Source organism: Elephas maximus, chromosome 3 (assembly GCF_024166365.1).
Source record: "Elephas maximus indicus isolate mEleMax1 chromosome 3, mEleMax1 primary haplotype, whole genome shotgun sequence".
Taxonomy (NCBI): Eukaryota; Metazoa; Chordata; class Mammalia; order Proboscidea; family Elephantidae; genus Elephas; species Elephas maximus.
In genome coordinates, this window is record NC_064821.1 from 98,005,525 (window position 1) to 98,024,465 (window position 18,941).

General features: G+C 50.2%; 1 protein-coding gene across 6 annotated transcripts in view; it reads left to right on the plus strand.

Moving 5' to 3' along the window:
* The window catches only part of ACOT11 (acyl-CoA thioesterase 11), a 75,720-nt gene that overhangs the window by 33,307 nt on the left and 23,472 nt on the right, over window positions 1–18,941 (plus strand). For 3 of the 6 annotated variants that reach the window (XM_049879341.1, XM_049879342.1, XM_049879340.1), the window contains exons 2-3: window positions 13,532–13,742; window positions 16,355–16,424. In XM_049879341.1, the coding sequence (XP_049735298.1) occupies window positions 13,604–13,742; window positions 16,355–16,424 (209 nt within the window). In that variant the 5' untranslated portion in view covers window positions 13,532–13,603. Of the gene's footprint in view, window positions 1–13,531; window positions 13,743–14,721; window positions 16,091–16,354; window positions 16,425–18,941 lie in introns of those variants that run through there. The other 3 variants (XM_049879343.1, XM_049879344.1, XM_049879345.1) reach the window with 3 other exon arrangements.

Consider the following 18,941-nt stretch of genomic DNA (forward strand, 5'->3'; position numbering starts at 1 on the left):
GACACACATGGGGCTGCCATGAGTGAGAGTCAACGGCAACTGTTCTTTACTGGTTCCGCCTGCCTCTACCTGCAGTTAGTCAAGTCGCCACAGCCTGAAGTTGTTCTCCTTCTTTTTCTTATTGTCTTTCCCTCTTTTTATAACCCCTTCTTATCTTTGCCATCCCCAGTTCTGCAGACAGGTCTCAGAGTCCAGGTTGGATACGGGCCCGTGCCCAGCTGGATTCCAGATGCCAGCCTCCCAGGGGCTGTTCACAAAGGACTCTCCTATTTTCCCGCAGAAAGTGCTGAGCAATCTGGCCCAGGACAGGGGGTGAGCAGGGCTGCCAGTCAGTCCCCTGCATGGGTGAACAGCCCATGAGTGGGCATCACCCCATGAAAGCAGGGTGTGACTTGGCCAAGGTGGAGAGCAAAGCTGGATTCATCCAATCACTCAGCCTCCTTGAAACAATGCTCCCTCACAGGAGCGCAGCACTTCACATTTAGCCAAGTGCCTTTAGTTTGGAAATTTCCTTTGAGCCTCACACTACTCTAGGGTGGAGATGGGGTAGGGGTATCTGCCCAGTTTTCAAAGGAGGAAATAGCTTTCAATAAGGTCTGCCAAACTCTAAGCCCTTTTGCTTGTGATCTTGGACAGAGAGCTCCGTGCCTCAGTTTTCTCATCCACACAACAGAACAGTTGTAACTGCAAGGCACTTCTTACTCTCCTGGAACTGAGGAATGAGTTGCAGTATAGGGTCCAGAGGCCTGTGTTCAAGTCCTGGCTCTGCGGCTCAGAGCTGTGTGACCTTGGACAGTTCTTGGACTTCTCCGGGCTCAGGTCCCCTGCGTGACTTTGGTAACACCTCAGAAACTGCCCAAGGGTCAGATGAATTTTTAGCAACTGCCCTTCTCACCCTCTCTGGCCTTCCGGTGGGCTTCTCATTGGGCAGGGGCAGTTCTCAAGATTACCCATCTGAGGCTGGTGTCAGATTTCAGACAAGGTTATTTTTACCCTTGGGGGTGGAGGAAGGCAGGCAATGTTCAGGCTTTCTGTTCTAGAATGGGGTAAGGGAGCAGCCGTGGGAGCAGGGCCTTGAGTGGGGAACCTCGCCTGACCTCATGGTCTGCATCCTCCCAGCCCACAGGGAGTGACACTAGTAGGACCCGGGGACCTGCTGAACAGAGTCATTCGTTTGGTCCACAATGAACCAGGCTCTGTGCTAAGCCCCATGGATGCTATGAGTATAGAAAGACCTCCTGCCCTCATGGATCTTAGGGTCTGGTGTCAACCAAAGACTCCCACAATTAAATGAATGTTGTTCCAGCGTCCAGCACTGCAAAGCAGAGGTACAGGGTGCCAGGGGCACTGAGGATGGGGGAAGAAATAATGGAGATGAAAGGCGAGCAGACATCATAGAGGTGAGGGAAGAGTGCTCAGGGCAGAGGGAATGGCATGGGCAAAGGCCCAGTGGCAGGAGGCAGCATGATGAGTATGGAGCTAACAGCAAGGTAGCGTGGCTAGACCCGGAGGGCAAGGGGGTGCATAGTGTGAGCAAGTCTGGAGGTGTACACATCTTGTGGGCCTTGTTAAGGAGTTGCATCGTGAGCCAAACTCCCGAATGATTGGAAGGTCTTGGAGATTATCTAGTCAAATGCTCCATTTGACAGATGAGGAAACTGAGGCCCATCGAGCCAACAGTAAAATCTACCATTTGTTAGTGGAGCCTTGCTGGCTCAGTGGTTAAAGCACTTGGCTCCTAACCTTAAGTTCGGTGATTCGAACCCACCAGCGCTCTTTGGGAGAAAGATGTAGTGGTCTGCTTCTGTAAAGATTTACAGCCTTGGAAACCTTATGGGCTGCTTCTACTCTGTCCTATAGAATCTCCATGAGTCGGAATTGACTCAATGGCACACAACAACACCACCACCACCATTCGTTAAGAAGTCCTGGTGGTGCAATTGTTAAGTGCTCGGCTACTAACTGAAAGGTCAGTGGTTCGACCCACCAGCCACCCCACGGGAGAAAAGACCTGGTGATCTGCTCCCGTAAAGTTTACGGGAAATCCTACGGGGGCAGTTCTACTCTGTCCTATAGGGTCGCTATGAGCTGGAATCAATCAACTTGATGGTCCACACCACCACAACAACAACCATTTGTTAAGCTCTTACCATATGACAGGTACCATGCTAAACACTTTACTTTCACCATCTTTTATCATTCTAATTACAACCCCAGGTTCTTTTATTATCCCCACATGACAGATGAGGAACCTGAAGCATAGAGGTAAAATGACTTGCTCGAAGTCTCTTGAGGATGATGAGCTGGACCAAAAACAGCCCACAAAACCTCTACTCCAGAAGAGGAGCTGGGGCTGGGACTGGAGCTGGGGCTAAAGTCTTGTCTTTAGCACAGAGTTTCAATTATGTCTCCTACCCTGCCTCCCTTCCTCACCAGGCTTGGGAGCTGGGTAAGACTAGTGGGTTGAGTACCCTCTGTCTCTTCTCCTTATGTTGGGAGAGCAGAAGATCTGGCCATCAGAAGAAGTGGAAAGCCCACCACCCTTCCAGCAGCCCTTGGTCAGTGTGCACCCCGTTGTGAGCACTGAACTAGGACTCAGGGCCCTGGGTTCTGTTTCCTTCTTAGTTACTGACTGGCTGTGTGACTTGAAGTACTTTGCTTCCTCTCTGGTTCTCATATGGGAAGAATTTCCCCCATCCAAGGCTAGAATGGAAGTACTGTAAGGACACAATCCTGGACTTTAGATGGTGGGTCCGGGAATGACTTAAACTCCACCACTTCCCAGCTGCTTGAAAGCAATGCACCCTCTCTCAGCCTTAGTTTTCTCATCAGAAAAATGGGTAGAATGACAATGCCTTCCTGGCAGTGTAGATATAAGAATTAATGAGATAATACATCCGAAAGTTCCTAGCATGGAACCTGATACGTAGTAGGTGTCCGATAAATGGCCAGTGAATGAGTGGCATATAAAACCGAACCAATTTCTGTTGAGTCTGTTCTGACTTATGGTGACCGCAGCGCATAAACAAACAAAAAACTAAACTCGTTGTTGTCAAATCTATTCCGACTCACAGTGACCCTATAGGACAGAGTGGAGCTACCCCATAGGGTTTCCAAGGCTGTAATCTTTATGGAAGCAGGCTGCAACATCTTTCTCCCACAGAGTGGCTGGTGGGTTTGAACAGCTGACCTTTTGGTTAGCAGCCAAGCACTTAACCACTCAGCCACCAGGGCTCCTTCTAGTGCATATAACCAAACCCAAACCCATTGCCGTGGAGTAGATTCCAACTCACAGCGATCCTACAGGACAGAGTAAAATCGCCTCATAGGGTTTCCAAGGAGTGGCTGGTGGATTCGAACTACCGACCTTTTGGTTAGCAGCTGAATGCTTAATCACCACACCACCAGGATCCAGTGCATATAGCAAATGTTTAATAAAAAATATTGGTTCCATTCTCTACCCTTTCCACCCTAATATCTTGAAAATGCCCTGTAGCTTTAAGTAAAATGAGGGTATTTGTATAAAGCTCTGTCCATTATTTATCTCCTAGAATGAAGATATAATCTGATGTTATATGACAATCAGAAGCCTGTGGGACAGCCCACTGGCGTCCTTCTGCATGGCCCTCAGGCCAGCTTCGTGAACAAGGGCTCCCCTTTTTGCTGAAGAGTTTGGTACCCACTGCTACCCTTTTTTGCCTTGTCTCCTGGGAATCTCAGGACATACGCAGTTCTCTATGGCTGCATCTTTCTGCAGCTGGATTTCTAACACAATCCTCTCCTCCTTATTTGGTTCCTTGTCTCTGTTTGCATTTCAGCTCCTGTTGCATGTGCACTGTGTGTGTGTGTGTCTGTGTGTGTAGCCTTTTTTGGGAAGAAGGTAGGGAACAGGCCTAAAGGGAAGTGCAGGAATGGTTTAGGAATGTTGACAAATGCTCCTGCCTTGCTGGTAGGGAGACTGCCAGGGAGGCCACTCCCAATCCTTCTCCTTTCTCTGAGAGGCTAGAGAAGGGGCTGGGCCACCTCTGTGGAGGCAGCACAGCCAGTGAAGGCAGCTCCCTCAAACTGTTCCGTGTGGCCTGGCTCAGACAATGAGACCTTTCACAGGGCCACTTGGCTCCAAGGGTGGGCCAAGGGCTGCTCCTTCCTGTGCCTTTCTGGGGCCTACTTTCCAGTCCTCTCCCCTCATCCCCTTGGGAGAGGTGGGGGAGGGAGAGAGGGAGGAACATGGGCTTTGCAGTCCTGTACCTAAGTTTGAGTCCCTGCTTCACCAGCATTGGGTTTTTGAACTCAAGTAACTACCTAACCTCTTCCAGAACATCTCAAACAGGAAAAGTCTTGCTCCCTTTAGGGTTACTGGGATGTTCTGGTGAGCTCATGAACCGGAAAGTACTATGTAAACAGGCCAGTTTGAACTATATTTGGGTTTCTCCCAGCTCTATTTGTATATAAAAAAAAAAAAAAAAAATGGAAAGCCCAAACTCAGCTTTACTCTGCTGACAGTAAACACTAAATGTGAGCCATATGTGAGGCCCTGTGCTAGAAGCTTGAAATGCTTGATGGTTAATTTTATCCCCACAATGATCCTTAGAGGTAGGTGTTTTAATCCCATTTTTATAGATGAGTAAACTGAGGCCCACAGAGTTTGAACAGCTTGCTGGAGGTCACGTAAGTTAGTGGTGGAAGCAGACTGAACCCAGGCCAGGCTGAACGTGTGCACAGCTTTATGTCACGGTGGGTAACTTGAGAGGCCACCCAAGCCTGTTTCTCCCCCACCAGGGCAGGGGGTCTCCTCTGCACCTGGGCTGCTGTTCCAGCTGGTGCCTACAGGCACTATGATCTCTTCTCTGGCTAGCCTCCACATTTTGTGGTTTCTGGGGGGACTTTTTTAAAAAAGTTTTAAAAATTTTTATTGTGCTTTAAGTGAAAGTTTACAAATCAAGTCAGTCTCTCATACAAAAATTTACATACATCTTGCTATATACTCTTAGTTGCTCTCCCCCTAATGAGAGAACTTCTCTCTACCTTGTATTCCTGTGTCCATTCAGCCAGCTTCTGTCCCCCTCTGCCTTCTCATCTCCCCTCCAGACAGGAGCAGTCTCATGTGTCTACTTAAGCCAAGAAGCTCACTCCAAACCAGTATCATTTTCTATCTTATAGTCCAGTCCAATCCCTGTCTGAAGACTTGGCTTTGGGAAGGTTCTGGTCTTGGGCTAACAGAAGCTCTGGGGACCATGACCTCTGGGGTCCCTCTAGTCTCAGTCAGACCATTAAGTCTCTGGTCTTTTCATGAGAATTTGAGGTCTGCATCCCACTGCTCTCCTGATCTTTCGGGGATTCTCTGCTGTGTTCCCTCTCAGGGCAGTCATGGGTTATAGCCGGGCACCATCTAGTTCTTCTGGTCTCAGGCTGATGTAGTCTCTTGTTTATGTGGCTCTTTCTGTCTCTTGGGCTCATAATTACCTTGTTCTTTGGTGTTCTTCATTCTCCTTTGCTCCAGGTGGGTTCAGGCCAATTGATGCATCTTAGATGGCTGCTTGCTAGCGTTTAAGGCTGCCACTCACCAAAGTGCAATGCAGAGTGTTTTCTTAACAGATTTTATTGACCTAGATGTCCAATTGACCTAGATGTCCCCTGACCTGGGGAACTTTGTAGGAGCCCTGGTGGCACAGCGGTTAACCAAAAGGGCAGCAGTTCAAACCCACCAGCCACTCCACGAGGAAGATCTGAGGTGCAGAGAGGCCATAGGAACAGGAAAGGAGAAGGGAGAATGGCCACAGTGCAGGTAATATGGACAGTGGGGCAAAGGGAAACAGGTGGGAAAGTTCTGGGCAGACCAGAGAAAGATGTGGCAGTCTGTTTATATAAAGATTACAGCCTTGGAAACCCTATGTGGCACTTCTACTCTGTCTTATAGGGTTGCTGTGAGTTGGAATTGATTCGACAGCAGTGGGTTTGGTTTGGGTTTGGGGACTCCTTGGCCTGGCTTCCAACTCTCCACTACTGGCGCCTCCCTCTGTCTCTCTCTCTGAGAACCTATTCTCCACTCACACAGCTCTGCCCAGCACTTTCCCACCTGCTTCTCTTGGCCCCGCTGTCCATATCACTGCACCACAGCCATTCCCCCCTCTCCTTTAGCCAGTTCCTATGGCCTCTCTGCACCTCAGACCTTCCTCTCATCCTTCAAGTCTCAGCTCCAAGGCCTCCCCTGTCATTAGCCTTGTCCTTTCTTTTCTTCCACAGGCATTTCTTTGGCACCCACTCTGTGCCAGGCCTTGAGGCCCTGTCCTGTGGGAGCACCTGACTGATGGGGGAGGCAGCACTGAACACAGGCAGTGACCACACAGCTTGGTCAGTGCTGTGATGGAGATGAGCGAGGCTGTGGGGGGCCCGGGAGGCCTGATTCTTCTTGGTGAAGAGGCAAGAATGGGAGGCTGAAGAGGGAGGGAGGAAAGGCTCAATTGGCAGACAGGTAAAGGAATTCTAGGCAGAAGTAAGGTGTGCATGTAGAGGCACAGAGGGGTATGAGTGGTGCCCTGAGGATGTGATCTGGAGCTGGAGAGCAGGCTGCTAGGGCTAGTGTCCAGGCTACAGGCTGGGACTTGACCCTGTGAACAGTGGGGAGCCACTGCAGAGTCTTGACCAGGGGAAGTCTTAAGCAGGCTCACTCTTTACAAAGGTCTGTGTGGTCCTAAGAGAGAGAGCTAAGTCCTGTGGTAGGCAGGAGTTATGAGGATTAGATTCAGTCTCCATACAAGGCAAGACACAGCAAACTGTGGTTGTTAAGTTGATGAATTTGCTTCTTTGAAAGGTCCCTCTGGTGCTAAGTAGAGGCTGGCAGGGGGTAGAGATGAGATCCTGGTGGGCAGTGCAAGGAATCGAGTGAGCTTAAGGAGGTCGAACCATTGTGAGTTGGATGCTTGGGGGAGGAAGGAAATCAGGCTAAACTGTGTTGTGTGGGCCTGTCATCAAATCACCTCATAGGCTGACCGTGGAAGGAGCCCCAGGCCAGGAGGGCTAACCCTGGCTCCCTTAGTGTGACCCTGGACCAGCCCTTTCCCGCCACATGCCTCAGTTGTAAAGGAATTGGATGAGGTGGTCTCTCCTGCTCTAACACAGCAGGTCTGTGATGTGACTCTGGCCCAGGAAAAAGGACACAGGGCCCATGGGAAAAGGACACAGGGCCCACAGTGTAGCCAGCTGGGCCCTACTCTAGGATTATCAAGCCTGGCCGGGTCTGCCGTGGCCTGGGGCCCGTCTTGGCATGGCTGCTGAGTGAGCATACGTAAAAATGGTGTGGCAGTGGATCACCATTTAACTTCTTCATCTAACTTCCCAAGGGGAAGGAAAATCAAGATCAGCAGTCCAAGGCTGATTCCTGTGAGGCGGAGTTCAGGCATACCTTCTCTCTCCAACCTTTTTACCAATTCTGACACCAGCCGTCCCTCCCACAGCACTCTCTACTTCTCTGCTGAGTTGGATAATTCGCTGCAATGGCCACACAGAACACACAGATAATGTGTGGGATTTATTAGGGAAGTAACAAGTTACAGTTCAGGATCAGGGAGGACTCAGGATACTGTTCTTCAGTCAGGACAGCTTCTTTGCCATGCCCACAGGCAGGCCTCTCCCTCGCCCTTGGCCTCTCAGCCCAGCTTTTGCCCCGCTCAGGCAAGTGCTATAAAGCTTTTGAGCTCTGCCAGTAAGTGCCTGGGGGTACCCCACTCTGCCAGCAAGCCTCCTGCCCAAAGGTACTCAGCTGTTTCACTCTGTGGGCTGGGAAGCCCACCATGCCATCTTCTGCAGTTTCCTGGTTCTGCTGCTGCCAGTTCTCACTGTCTTACGTCATCTCTGGTGTTACAGCTGTCTTCTGGGTCTAGGAGGTTCTCAGCACAGGGACCCTGGGTCCAAAGGATGTACTCCACTCCTGGCTCTTCTTTCTTGGTGATAGTGAGGTCACCCCTTTCAGCCTCTGGAATGGCTCATTTTAAGCCTAGTGAGATGGCAAAACTGACCAATCCCCTTGCTAGGGTTCCATATACTTTATTTGCATGGTCCCACTCCCACAAGGGAAAAGGACATCATGTTTGGTAAAGTAGAGGGTCAGCAAAAAAGAGGAACACCCTCAACAGGATGGATTGACACAGTGGCTGCAACAATGCACTCAAACACAGCAATGGTTGTGAAGATGGTGTAGGACTGGGCAGTGTTTTATTCTGTTGTACATAGGGTTACTATGAGTCAGGACCAACTCAACAGCACCTAACAACAACAACAACTCCTACAAGGGTACCATGCACCTTATTTGTATTATTAGCAAGCTGTTTAATCCCCTTTGGGGCCACAAACACCTTATTTGCATAGTCCCACCAAATCTCTTTGTGGGAGTTACAATACCATGGTTAGAAAGGCCATATAAAACCAAATCACATCACTATGGAAAACAATATGGTGCCTCCTTAGAAAGCTCGAAATAGAAATATCATATGATCCAGCAATCCCACTGCTAGGAATATATCCTAGAGAAATAAGAGCCATACGCGAATAGACATATGCGCACTCATGTTCATCGCAGCATTGTTCACAATAGCAAAAAGATGGAAACAACCTAGTGCCCATCAACAAATGAATGGATAAACGGACCATGGTACATACACACAATGGAATATTATGCAACAATAAAGAACAATGGTGAATCTGTGAAACATCTTAGAACATGGATGAATCTGGAAGGCATTATGCTGAGTGAAATAAGTCAGTCATAAAAGGACAAATATTGTATGAGACCACTATCATAAAATACCAAGGAAAGGTTGACACCTGGAAAAAAACAATCTTTGATGGTATTGAGGGAGGGGAGGGCCGGTGAGGGGAACTCAATAACTAGATAGTAGACAAATGGTAACTTTGGTGAAGGGAAAGGCAACACATAACATAGGGAAAGTCAGCGCAACTTGACCAAGGCAAAGTCATAGAAGCTTCCTAGTCCATTGCCATCCAGTCAATTTCGACTCACAGTGACACTATAGGATAGAGTAGAACTGCCCCATGGAGTTTCCAAGGAACACCTAGTGGATCTAAATTGCCAACCTTCTGGTTAGCAGCCATAGCTTTTAACCACTATGCCACCAGGGTTTTCAGAAGCTTCCTAGAAACATCCAAACACCTTGAGGGACAGAGTTACTGGGGCTGGGGGCTGGGGACCATTATCTCAGGGGACATCTAGGTCAAATGGCATAACACAGTTCATAAAAAAAAAAAGTGTTCTACATCCTACTTTGGTGAGTAGTGTCTGAGGTCTTAAAAACTTGTGAGAGGCCATCTAAGATAGGTCTATGGGTCCCATCCCATCTGGAGCAAAGGAGAAGGAAGACAAAGACACAAGGAAAATATTAGTCCAAAGGACTGATGGACCTCATGAACCACAGGCTCCACCAGCCTGAGCCTAGAAGGACTAGATGGCGCCTGGCTACCACCAATGACTTCTCTGACAGGGATCACGATAGAGGGACCCGGGCAAGAAAAATGTAGAACAAAGTTCAAATTGACAAAAAAAAAAATGGACCGGACTAACTGGTCTGACAGACTGGAGGAGCCCCCCAGGCTTATGGCCCCCAGATACCCCGCTAACTCACAACTGAAGCCACTTACGCAGTCTACTTTTCAGCCAAAGATTAGACAGGCCTATACAACAAACAATAACACATGTGAGGAATGTAATTCTTACATCAATCAAAAACACGTGACCAAATGGGCAGCATCTGTCCAAAAGCAAAGATGAGAAGGCAGGAAGGGACAGAAAAACTGAATGAAGGCACACAGGGAACCCGGGGTGTAAAGGGAAAGGGGAAAAGTGCTGCCACAATGCGGGGATTGCGATGGATGTCACAAAACAATTTGTGTATAAATTTTTAAATGAGAAACTAATTTGAGCTGTAAACTTTCACCTAAAGTGCAATAAAATTTAAGTAATAAAAAAAAGAATCGCCAACCAAGAATAAAAAAAAAAAAAATTGCTGATGAGTACTAAATATTTTCCAGTATTTATTTAAGTAATGACATTATTTCATTTTAAATATCTTAATACAATAAATTATGTTAAAACACTTAAAAAAAAAAAAAAAAAGGGACCCATTGCACTGCAGCACCCAGGCCCAGGCCCAAAATGATGTTTTCTCTGACCCCCGATGCCCTCCCTACCCCTGCAGTGGCACTGCCCTCCCCATCAGCTGTCTTGGCTCAGCCTGCCTGGCTGCCCTAGGCCCTCACTTTGTCCAGGGCCTCTGCCAGGCCCCTGTGACTGAGCCTGGGAGGAGTGGCTGGGCTCCGGAGCCCCATTGGCCAAACCCCGGCTGGGTCGTGGCACACGCCTCTGGCCTTCCAGGCTGGCTGCCTGCTTATGTTGGGACTAGAACAGACCTGGCCTGGCCTGACACGGGCAGGCCACCTTGGAGCTGAGGGAGGAGTTGGAGCCTAAGAAGCTGTGCCTGGGCCACCTGGTGCTGCTCTGTTCCCCTGCCTGCTCTCGGGCCTGGGACTCTGCACTTCCCCCTCTTTAAGGGAAAGTGGAGGGACAGCACCAGCGGGGCCTGTTCCTCAGCTTGCTGGAGGGGTGGGAGCGCCACCCTGGAGGAGCACAGCATTTCCTGTCTGACAGCTTTCTCACTGGGTCTCTCAGCTGGGCGTCAGATCCCTGCAGGCAGGGCTAAACTCCAGAATCCTAGAACTGGGCTGGGGGACCTTGGAGGTGCCAGTTACAACCCCCTCCCTTTGTGAGTGACAAATGAGGCTCAAGAAGGGAGGGGGCTTGCTCATGTTCACATGGCGCCTGAGGGACAGGGCTAGGATTTGAACTCAAGCCTGTCTCTGGTTGTCCCTCCACAAACCTTTGATGAGGTCCTACTGCACCAGGCCATTCTAGCACAATCAATACAGCAGGAGCTTCTCAAAGGCAGGGATTGGGTCCAATTTATCTTTGTATTCTCAGTGCTTGACCCAGGACCTAGTACAGAGAAGGTGCCTGGTGAATGAATGAACAAACAAACACATGAATGAACGAAAGAATGAGGCAGGATCCTACCTTTAGGCAGAGAGAGTCTACAGAGAAGGTAGGGACTCCTGTTTTACAGCACAGGAAGTAAGAGGCTCACAGAGGTGGGAACTGACCAGGTTAAGAAACAGATGATTGGAACTCAGGTGTCCTTACTGCTGGCCCAGGGCTTTTTCCACTCTCAGTTTCCCTAACTATAAAATGAGGTGAACAGTCCTTGCCCTCTACCTTCCTTATGAGGACCCACTGAGGTGGTAGATGTGAATGGGCTGGTAAAGCAGCAGGCATCATGTGTGTGGGGGGGTTCCCTTTGTGCATGTCCATAAGGCCCAGAAACCCTACACAGTCTGCTCTCTCCCTTCTGCCTGCTTGCCCTCTGCATCTTGCCTTCTCCCATTTCCCCAGCTCTCCCCAGGAATTCTTTCTGGAAGGTTCTGACCAGAATCCCTGGCTGGGGAGAGGCCAGGGAGGAGTCTGCTTGCCTCCTCTCTCTACCAGTTCCCACACCCAGACAGATAGGCACCCATAGGCCCCCAGTGCACAACCAGGCCAGAAATGCCAGAAGTGGTTACCATGGCGACAGGACCTGCTGCTTGGACAGCAGTGGTCTGTGAGCCTGCAGGAGCCTGCAAGCTGGGCAGCCTCGCACCCAGCAGGCCCCATCTGGGCTGAGAGCTCCTCTCTCTCCCCTCAATGCTCGCACTGTACCTGGTACCCAAGGGGTCTTGGGGATGAGCTGCAACTCTGGCAGCCCACAAGCAGCTCGGGATCAGGCAGTCCTGGTTCAAATCCTGGTTCTACCATGTAGGGGGAAACCCTGGTGGTGTAGTGGTTAAGTGCTGCAACTCCTAACCAAAAGGTCGCTATAGGGTCACTATGAGTCAGAACTGACGGCAATGGTTTTTTTTTTTTATACCATGTAGGGGGTCAGTGACTTTGAACAAGTCCCCTTGGAGTGTTTTAAATTTATTAAGTTAGCTAAGGTAGCCTGTGGAGGGAACTGCAGATGAATACAAACCCCCACCATGAGAGCTGTCAATGCCCCATCCTGCAGCTGTGGCAGGGTCCCCATCGGATCATGGTGCTCTTTGCTGCTGAATCCAGGTGCAGGACCCTGGAATCCTTCTCACCTCAGCCCCCGGAGGCCCTGCCAAGCAGTGTAGTTTGGTGCGGAGGAGCTGGGACTGCAGCCAGACCTCTGGACTCAGAGCTGGGCTTTCAGTTACTTGAGCCTCAGTGTCCCCACCTGTAAAATGAGCACAAAAATGAAGCTAGCTCATAGGTCTGCAGTGTGGATGAAAACGAGCTGGTACATGTAAAGTGCCTGCAAGAATATTTGGTTCGTAAGAACCTACTGCCGTTGAGTCGATTCCAACTCATAGCGACGCTAATAGTGTTCATAAGAAGTGCTATATAAATGCAACTGTAATCAGCACACAACTGGCATTGGCCATAAGTTGTGGAACCCATGTTGCCTGTCCCTCCTGCTGTTTTCCTCACAAAACCGAACTCTTATTCACAGCCTGACTAGGGAGACCAGGCTAGAGACGGGATGGCAGGATGGCTCCTCCTCCCCCATCCCAGGCCCCAAGGGACTGAAGGCCCTCCCCACCTCTTCTGCCTGGGGAGTAAGACAGGCTGCTCCTGAGCAGAAACCCAACCTCTGAGTCTTGAGTTTGAGGATTTTCGAGATGGTTCTCCAGCTGGCAACTGTGTGGCCCTGGCTTGAATTGGCCATCTGGGCAGTGACTGCCTAGAGCCATCTGGGTCTATACAGTCAAGTGCTAAAGTCAGATTAGCATCCAAAGGAGGCCCTGCTCCTGATGCCATCTGAGGAATGGAGGGGCACTGAGAAATGGGCCCTTTGGGGATGAAATAGGAGCTACTTCTTGAAATACTTTATTGGCAACAACTCCTCAGGCTTGATCGTTGTAGGTCTTCCTAGCTGTCTGGGGTGGTACAAACAGTTTGCTCTGGACTACGAATGAAACAGTTGGCTGTTCAAACTCACCCAGTGGTACTGCAGTAGAAAGGCCTGGCAATCTCCCTCCCTAAGATTGCAGCCATCGAAAACTGCATGGAGTGCCGTTCTACTCTGAAACACGTGGGGTTGCCATGAGTCAGAACTGACTCAAGCACAACTGACAACAGCAACAACAGTCCTCCCTGCATGGAGAGGGGGAGTCTTTTAAGAATGAAGATAAACCTGAGGCAGCATTTTAAAAAGCTGGCTCACAAGCTGAAGCAAGGAGGACTATTCATCTCTCCCTTCCCATCTCTCAGGTCCAAGGTTGTGTTAACGTGGTACTGCTGGCCAAAAGGAACTTGGGCATCAGTGGTGCCCAGAGGAGGCCCCTGGGGTCTGGTGGGTGGCCCTGGGTGCTCTGTTCTCTCCCTCACCCAGTCCCTGAGATCTTGGGGATGGGCAGACCTGGTAGACGCCACAGCTAGCTGACCTCTCTGTCCCTGCCTGCTCCCCAGGGCTTCGCCTCTGTGTTCTCCAGCCGCTTGTCCCGGAAGTCAGCCTGTCGCGCAGAGGACACCGACAGCACCATGGCAGATGGTGAGGGGTATCGGAACCCCACGGAGGTGCAGATGAGCCAGGTGGTGCTGCCCTGCCACACCAACCAGCGCGGCGAGCTGAGCGTCGGGCAGCTGCTCAAGTGGATCGACACCACCGCCTGCCTGTCTGGTGAGGACACTCTCGGCCTGGCAGGCCTCCCACCCACCGGCCCCCAGACCCAGAGCAGCCTTCTTGTTGGTTGCCTTGGAGTTGACTCTGACTGACAGCCACCCTATAGGACAGAACAGAACTGCCCCATAAGGTTTCCTAGGCTGTAATCTTTACAGAAGCAGATCGCCAGGTCTTTTCGCCTGTGGAGCCTCTGGGTGGATTCTCACCGCCGACCTTTTGGTTTGTAGCTGAACACTTAACCATTGTACCACCAGGGCTCCTGAGGCCCAGAGTAAAGGCCTCTACTTTCAACGTGGTCACTGTTGTCCCTCAGTCAGTGCCACACTGTACCTCTTCCCTGCCTTTGCTCATGTTGGTTCGCCTGCCTGAAATGTCCTCCCCAATTTCTCAATGCTCAGCTGAGGCTCACCCCCTCTCCCTCACATCGCAGGCCTCTCAGGCCCCTGCTCCAACACAACGCAGCCTTACATGTGGCTGCTTCAAGATTAGCTTGAAAGTGTCCTGGGCAAAGACCATGGCGTGTCTGCCCTATGCTCCCTAAGTTGAGCAGGGTCCAGCTCATTTGTTTCTCTTGTTGCACCAGCATTCTCCAGCCCACACGGAAGTCGCCGGGGACAGTCCGCCCCGCCCTGACCCCGCCGCAGCACCCCTGCACCGCAAGGCGAGAAGCGGCAGAGGCGGGGAGGACTGGGGAGCGGTCGCGCCGTGGAAGGAGGGCCCCCGCGGGGGTGGACGCCGGGTGGGGGGAGGGCGCGGCGACAGTCGTTCTCGCACAGCCGGGGGATTCGCCGAGCCCTGCTGGGGGCGCGGGGAGGCTGTAACACCCGGGGGGACGGGGCCCGAATCACCTTCCCCGCCCTCCTTCCCAGCGGTCCCGGAGCCGGTCTGGGCGCACGGTCGCGGTGGAAATGCGCCCGGCGGCGGTGGCGGGGGAGGGCGGCGAGGGGTCGGGAGGAGCTGGGGAGCGGGAAAGATCTGCCAGACCTCGGGGCGGACTGCGCGGACCCCACCCCTTTACTTCTTAACTATTTCACGCCCTCTTGAACTCTGTCTTCAGAGTTCTTCTCAACTTTCCCGTAGGTACTTGTTGACAATGGATCTTCTACCGGTATTTAGACTTAGATGGAATTTACTAGGCGTTTTGGGCTGCATTCCCAAGCAACAGGACTCCGGGAAGACCCGGCCGGGCTACTGGCAGCCTCATACCGTCCATAGGCTGGACTTTGATCAGAAGGGCTTGCCCACCACCCTCCCCCAGCTACCTAACCCCCCAGCCCCCCCGCTCAAGGCGGGCGGGGAGAGGGGGATTGACAAGTGACTCGACTGCCCTCCAGCACCACTGATGGGGGCTGGGACAGGGAGCAGCAGTGGGGCTGTGTGAGAAGACTAGAGGCCCTGACCTGGCCTGCGGGGAGGGGAGGGTCCCCACAGGGACTGAGGCACCTGAGCAGATCCTGTAGGGGGAGAATGACTCCGTGGAGTTGATGAAGGTGGTGAAGTTGACTGAGCAGAGGTACAGCGTGTGCGTGCCCAGGTGGGAGGCAGGAAACAGCATGGCCGTGATTATTCATTCAACAGCTATTTATTGTCTACAGTGGTTAAGAGCTGGGCTGCTGTCTTCCTCATCTAGTGCTGCTATAACAGAAATACCACAAGTGGATGGCTTTAACAAAGAGAAATTAATTTTCTCATGGTCTAGTAGGCTAGAAGTCCAAATTCAGGGCATCAGCTCCAGGGTAAGGCTTTCTCTCTGTTAGCTCTGGAGGAAGGTCTTTATGGTCAATCTTCCCGTGGTCTAGGAGCTCTGCTCCCAGGGCTTCTTTCTTGGTGGCGTGAGGTTCCCAGCTCTCTGCTTGCTTCCCGTTCCGTTTTAATCTCTTGAGAGAGAGAAGGAGGTACAGGCCACACCCCACAGAAACTCCCTTTACATTGGATCAGGAATGTGACAATCCCACCCTAATCCTCTTTAACATAAAATTACAATCACAAAATGGAGGACAACCACACAATACTGGGAATCATGGCCTAACCAAATTAAAACACATTTTTTTGGAGGTGTAATTCAGCTGCGAAGCAAAAGGTGGGCAGTTCGAATTCACCAGCTGCTCCTTGGAAATCCTATGGGGTGGTTCTACCATGTCCTATAAGGTCGCTATAAATAGGGATCCACTTGACAGCGATGGATTTGGTTTTGGTTTTTATGTGCCAGGGGGAGCCCTAGTGGCACAGTGATGCTGCTAACCAAAAGGCTGGCAGTTTGAATCCACCAGCCGCTCCCTGGAAACCCTATGGGGCAGTTCGTCTCTGTCCTGTAGGGTGGCTATGAGTCGACTCGACAGCAATGGGTATGTGCCAGGCACAGTTACAGGTACTAGGGTATAACAGTGACCAAGACAGTCAATGGTCCTTGCTCTCATGTGACTTAAACAGTCTAGAGGGACATAGAGACAGTAGGCAAAACCCAGATTATATAAAATAGGGTCAGAGCACGGTAACTGAGGTGGGTGAGAAGGCATCGCTTGAGCTCAGGTGGTCAGAGAAGCATCTCAAGGTGGGAGCACAGCTTCCCAGTAGGCCGCTAACATATGGCTTTCTTCCCCCGGTGCCAGCGGAGAGGCATGCTGGCTGCCCCTGCGTCACAGCCTCGATGGACGACATCTATTTTGAGCATACCATTAGGTAAGTGGCCTCACAGTCCTCTGGTCTCCCCACAATGAGTCCAGTGCCCGCCGCCCCATCTCCCTGCCTGGTCAGCCTGTGTGCTGCCCGGAACCTGACTGGACTGACCTAGAGCCGGTGAAGCTGGGGCAGCCTCTGGAGGAGTAATAACACATATGCAGAGGCTGGAACAGCAGTGAGCTAGGAGCTGGCTGGCTGCCAGGTGCTGTGGGGTAGATTCCCTTGACCAGGGTGGGGGCCAAGGAAAGGGCTTTAGGTTTGAAGTTAGACATTGCTGAGATAGTGGCATGGTGTGCTGTATGACTTTGGGGAAGTCAGCCTCTCTCTCTCTCTGGGCCTTAATTTTCTTATCTGCAAAACTGATGGGATTAGACTTAACCAGTGAATGCCTTTTTAGCTCATTCTCCATGGCTCTCTGGACTGTAGGAAGGCCCCTAGGGGAGGATCCTGGGCAAAACCTGAGCTAGAAGCTTGGGCCATTGAACTTTTGCTTACATACCCCTGGGGATGAGGAGCTTATTACCTCTTAAGGTAAACTTTTTTTTTTTTTTTAAATGGCTCTACTGGTTAGAAAGCTCTTGATTACACTGTGCTGAGCTTTGTCTCCCTGTTGTGTGGCTCACCAGTCCCAATCCTGCTTCTGGGACCCAAGGAGCAGGCTGAGCCCTCACCCCAGACAGGTGCTTTGTCTCCAGGTCTGCCCCTAAACTTGCCATTGGTACCTAGGACATCAAGTGCCAAAGGCTTATTCAGGACAATCTGGGTACCCAGTGTGTCACTGTTTAGGAAAAAGTTTGGCCAGCTCCTGTATTCATTCATTCATTCATTACTTATTCAATTATTTATATTAAAACTACTACTTAGTATTAGTTGAGCACCTCCTCTGGACCAGACCCCATGCTGTGTTTTGGACACACAAAGTTAACCAGAGCACAGTCTATCCCCAGAAGCTCCCAGTCTGTGGGGGGCAGGGCAGGGGGGACAGTAATTTCAGCTCAGAGTGGTAAATTCCATGCTAATGACGATCTCTGACCTGACATGTGAGTGCTTGGTAATGCATTCTTTCTAAAAAACTTTTTATTTTAGAATAGTTGTAGATTTACAGAAAGGTTGTGAAGATAATACGGAGAGTTTCCATGTACCCTACACCCAGTTCCCCTCTTCTTAACAGCTTACACTAGTATGGTATGTTTGTTACAGTGAACCAATATTGGTACTTTATTTGTAACAATTTTTTCAATACATTAACTTATTCAGACCTTGGAACAACCCTTTGAGATCATGGCTATTGGTATCCTCATTTTACAGATGAGGAAGCTGAGGCACAGAGAAGTGAAGTAACCAGCTCTAGGTCACATGGCTAATAGGTGAAGGATTCAGGATATACCACCAGGCAGGTAGCTGACCCTAGAGCCCTTGCTCTGTATCTCCTATACTTCTGGTGATGAGTGCAATGGCACAGAGGGTGGTCAAGGGAGGCTGCCTGGAGGAAGTGTTTGAGCTGGCCCCAGCATTGTCAGCACTGTAAGTAGAAAGTCTCTGAAGGCCAGCAGAGCCGTGTCTGGCCAGCTTTGGGTCCCTGCAGCTAGCACAGTTTCTGGCACTTGGAGGAGCTCAGGGTAAAGAGGGTGGGAATGTGTGTAATGGATGGACCTGCCACAGGACCCAGTAGGGTGAAGGTGAGTCTGGGGGGAGCAGGTGCAGACACAGGGGAAAGTCACAGAGGATTCTGGGAAAGTGGCGAGGACCTGGAGCGTGGCCCATGGCCAGGAAGCCCTGACTGCACCCGAGGAAAGCAGGGGAAAGTTATTTTGTTTTTGCTGTTGCCATTTAAATTATTTCAAAACATATCTCTAAAAGGTAAGGACTCTTTTTAAACATAACTTCAACACCATTACCACATCTTAGAAAAATTAGTAATTCCTCAAAATAGAAAAAAAAAAAAATTCCTCATTAACATCAAATAATTCCTCATTAACATCAAATTTCTAGCCAATGTTCAAATGCCTGCACCTGTCTCATAAATTTTCTTCCTGAGTATAAAGGGATTATTTATTCTTTTATTTTTTAAATAGTTTATTGTTTTTAGGTGAAAGTTTACACAGCAAATTAGATTCCCATTTAACAATTTTTATACAAATTGTTCCATTAAATCGGTTACAATTTTCACAATGTGTCAGCATTCCCGTTATTTCCTTTCTGTTTGTTCTGTTTTCATTGATCTAGTTTCTCTTGTCCTCTTTGCTGTCTCATCTTTGCTTTTGGGTAAATGTTGACCATCTGGTCTCATGGAGTTGGTTGTTTAAGGGAGCAAATTACTCACGGGTGATATTGTTTATTTTATAAACCAATGTATTACTTGGTTGAAAGGTAAATTCTGGGAGTGGCTTCAGTTCCAAGTTCACAGAGTATCTTAGGGCGATAGTCTCAGGGGTTCCTCTAGTCTCTATCGGTCCAGTAGGTCTGGCCATTTTTAGGAATTTGAATTTTGTTCTACATTTTTCTCCCATTCTGTCC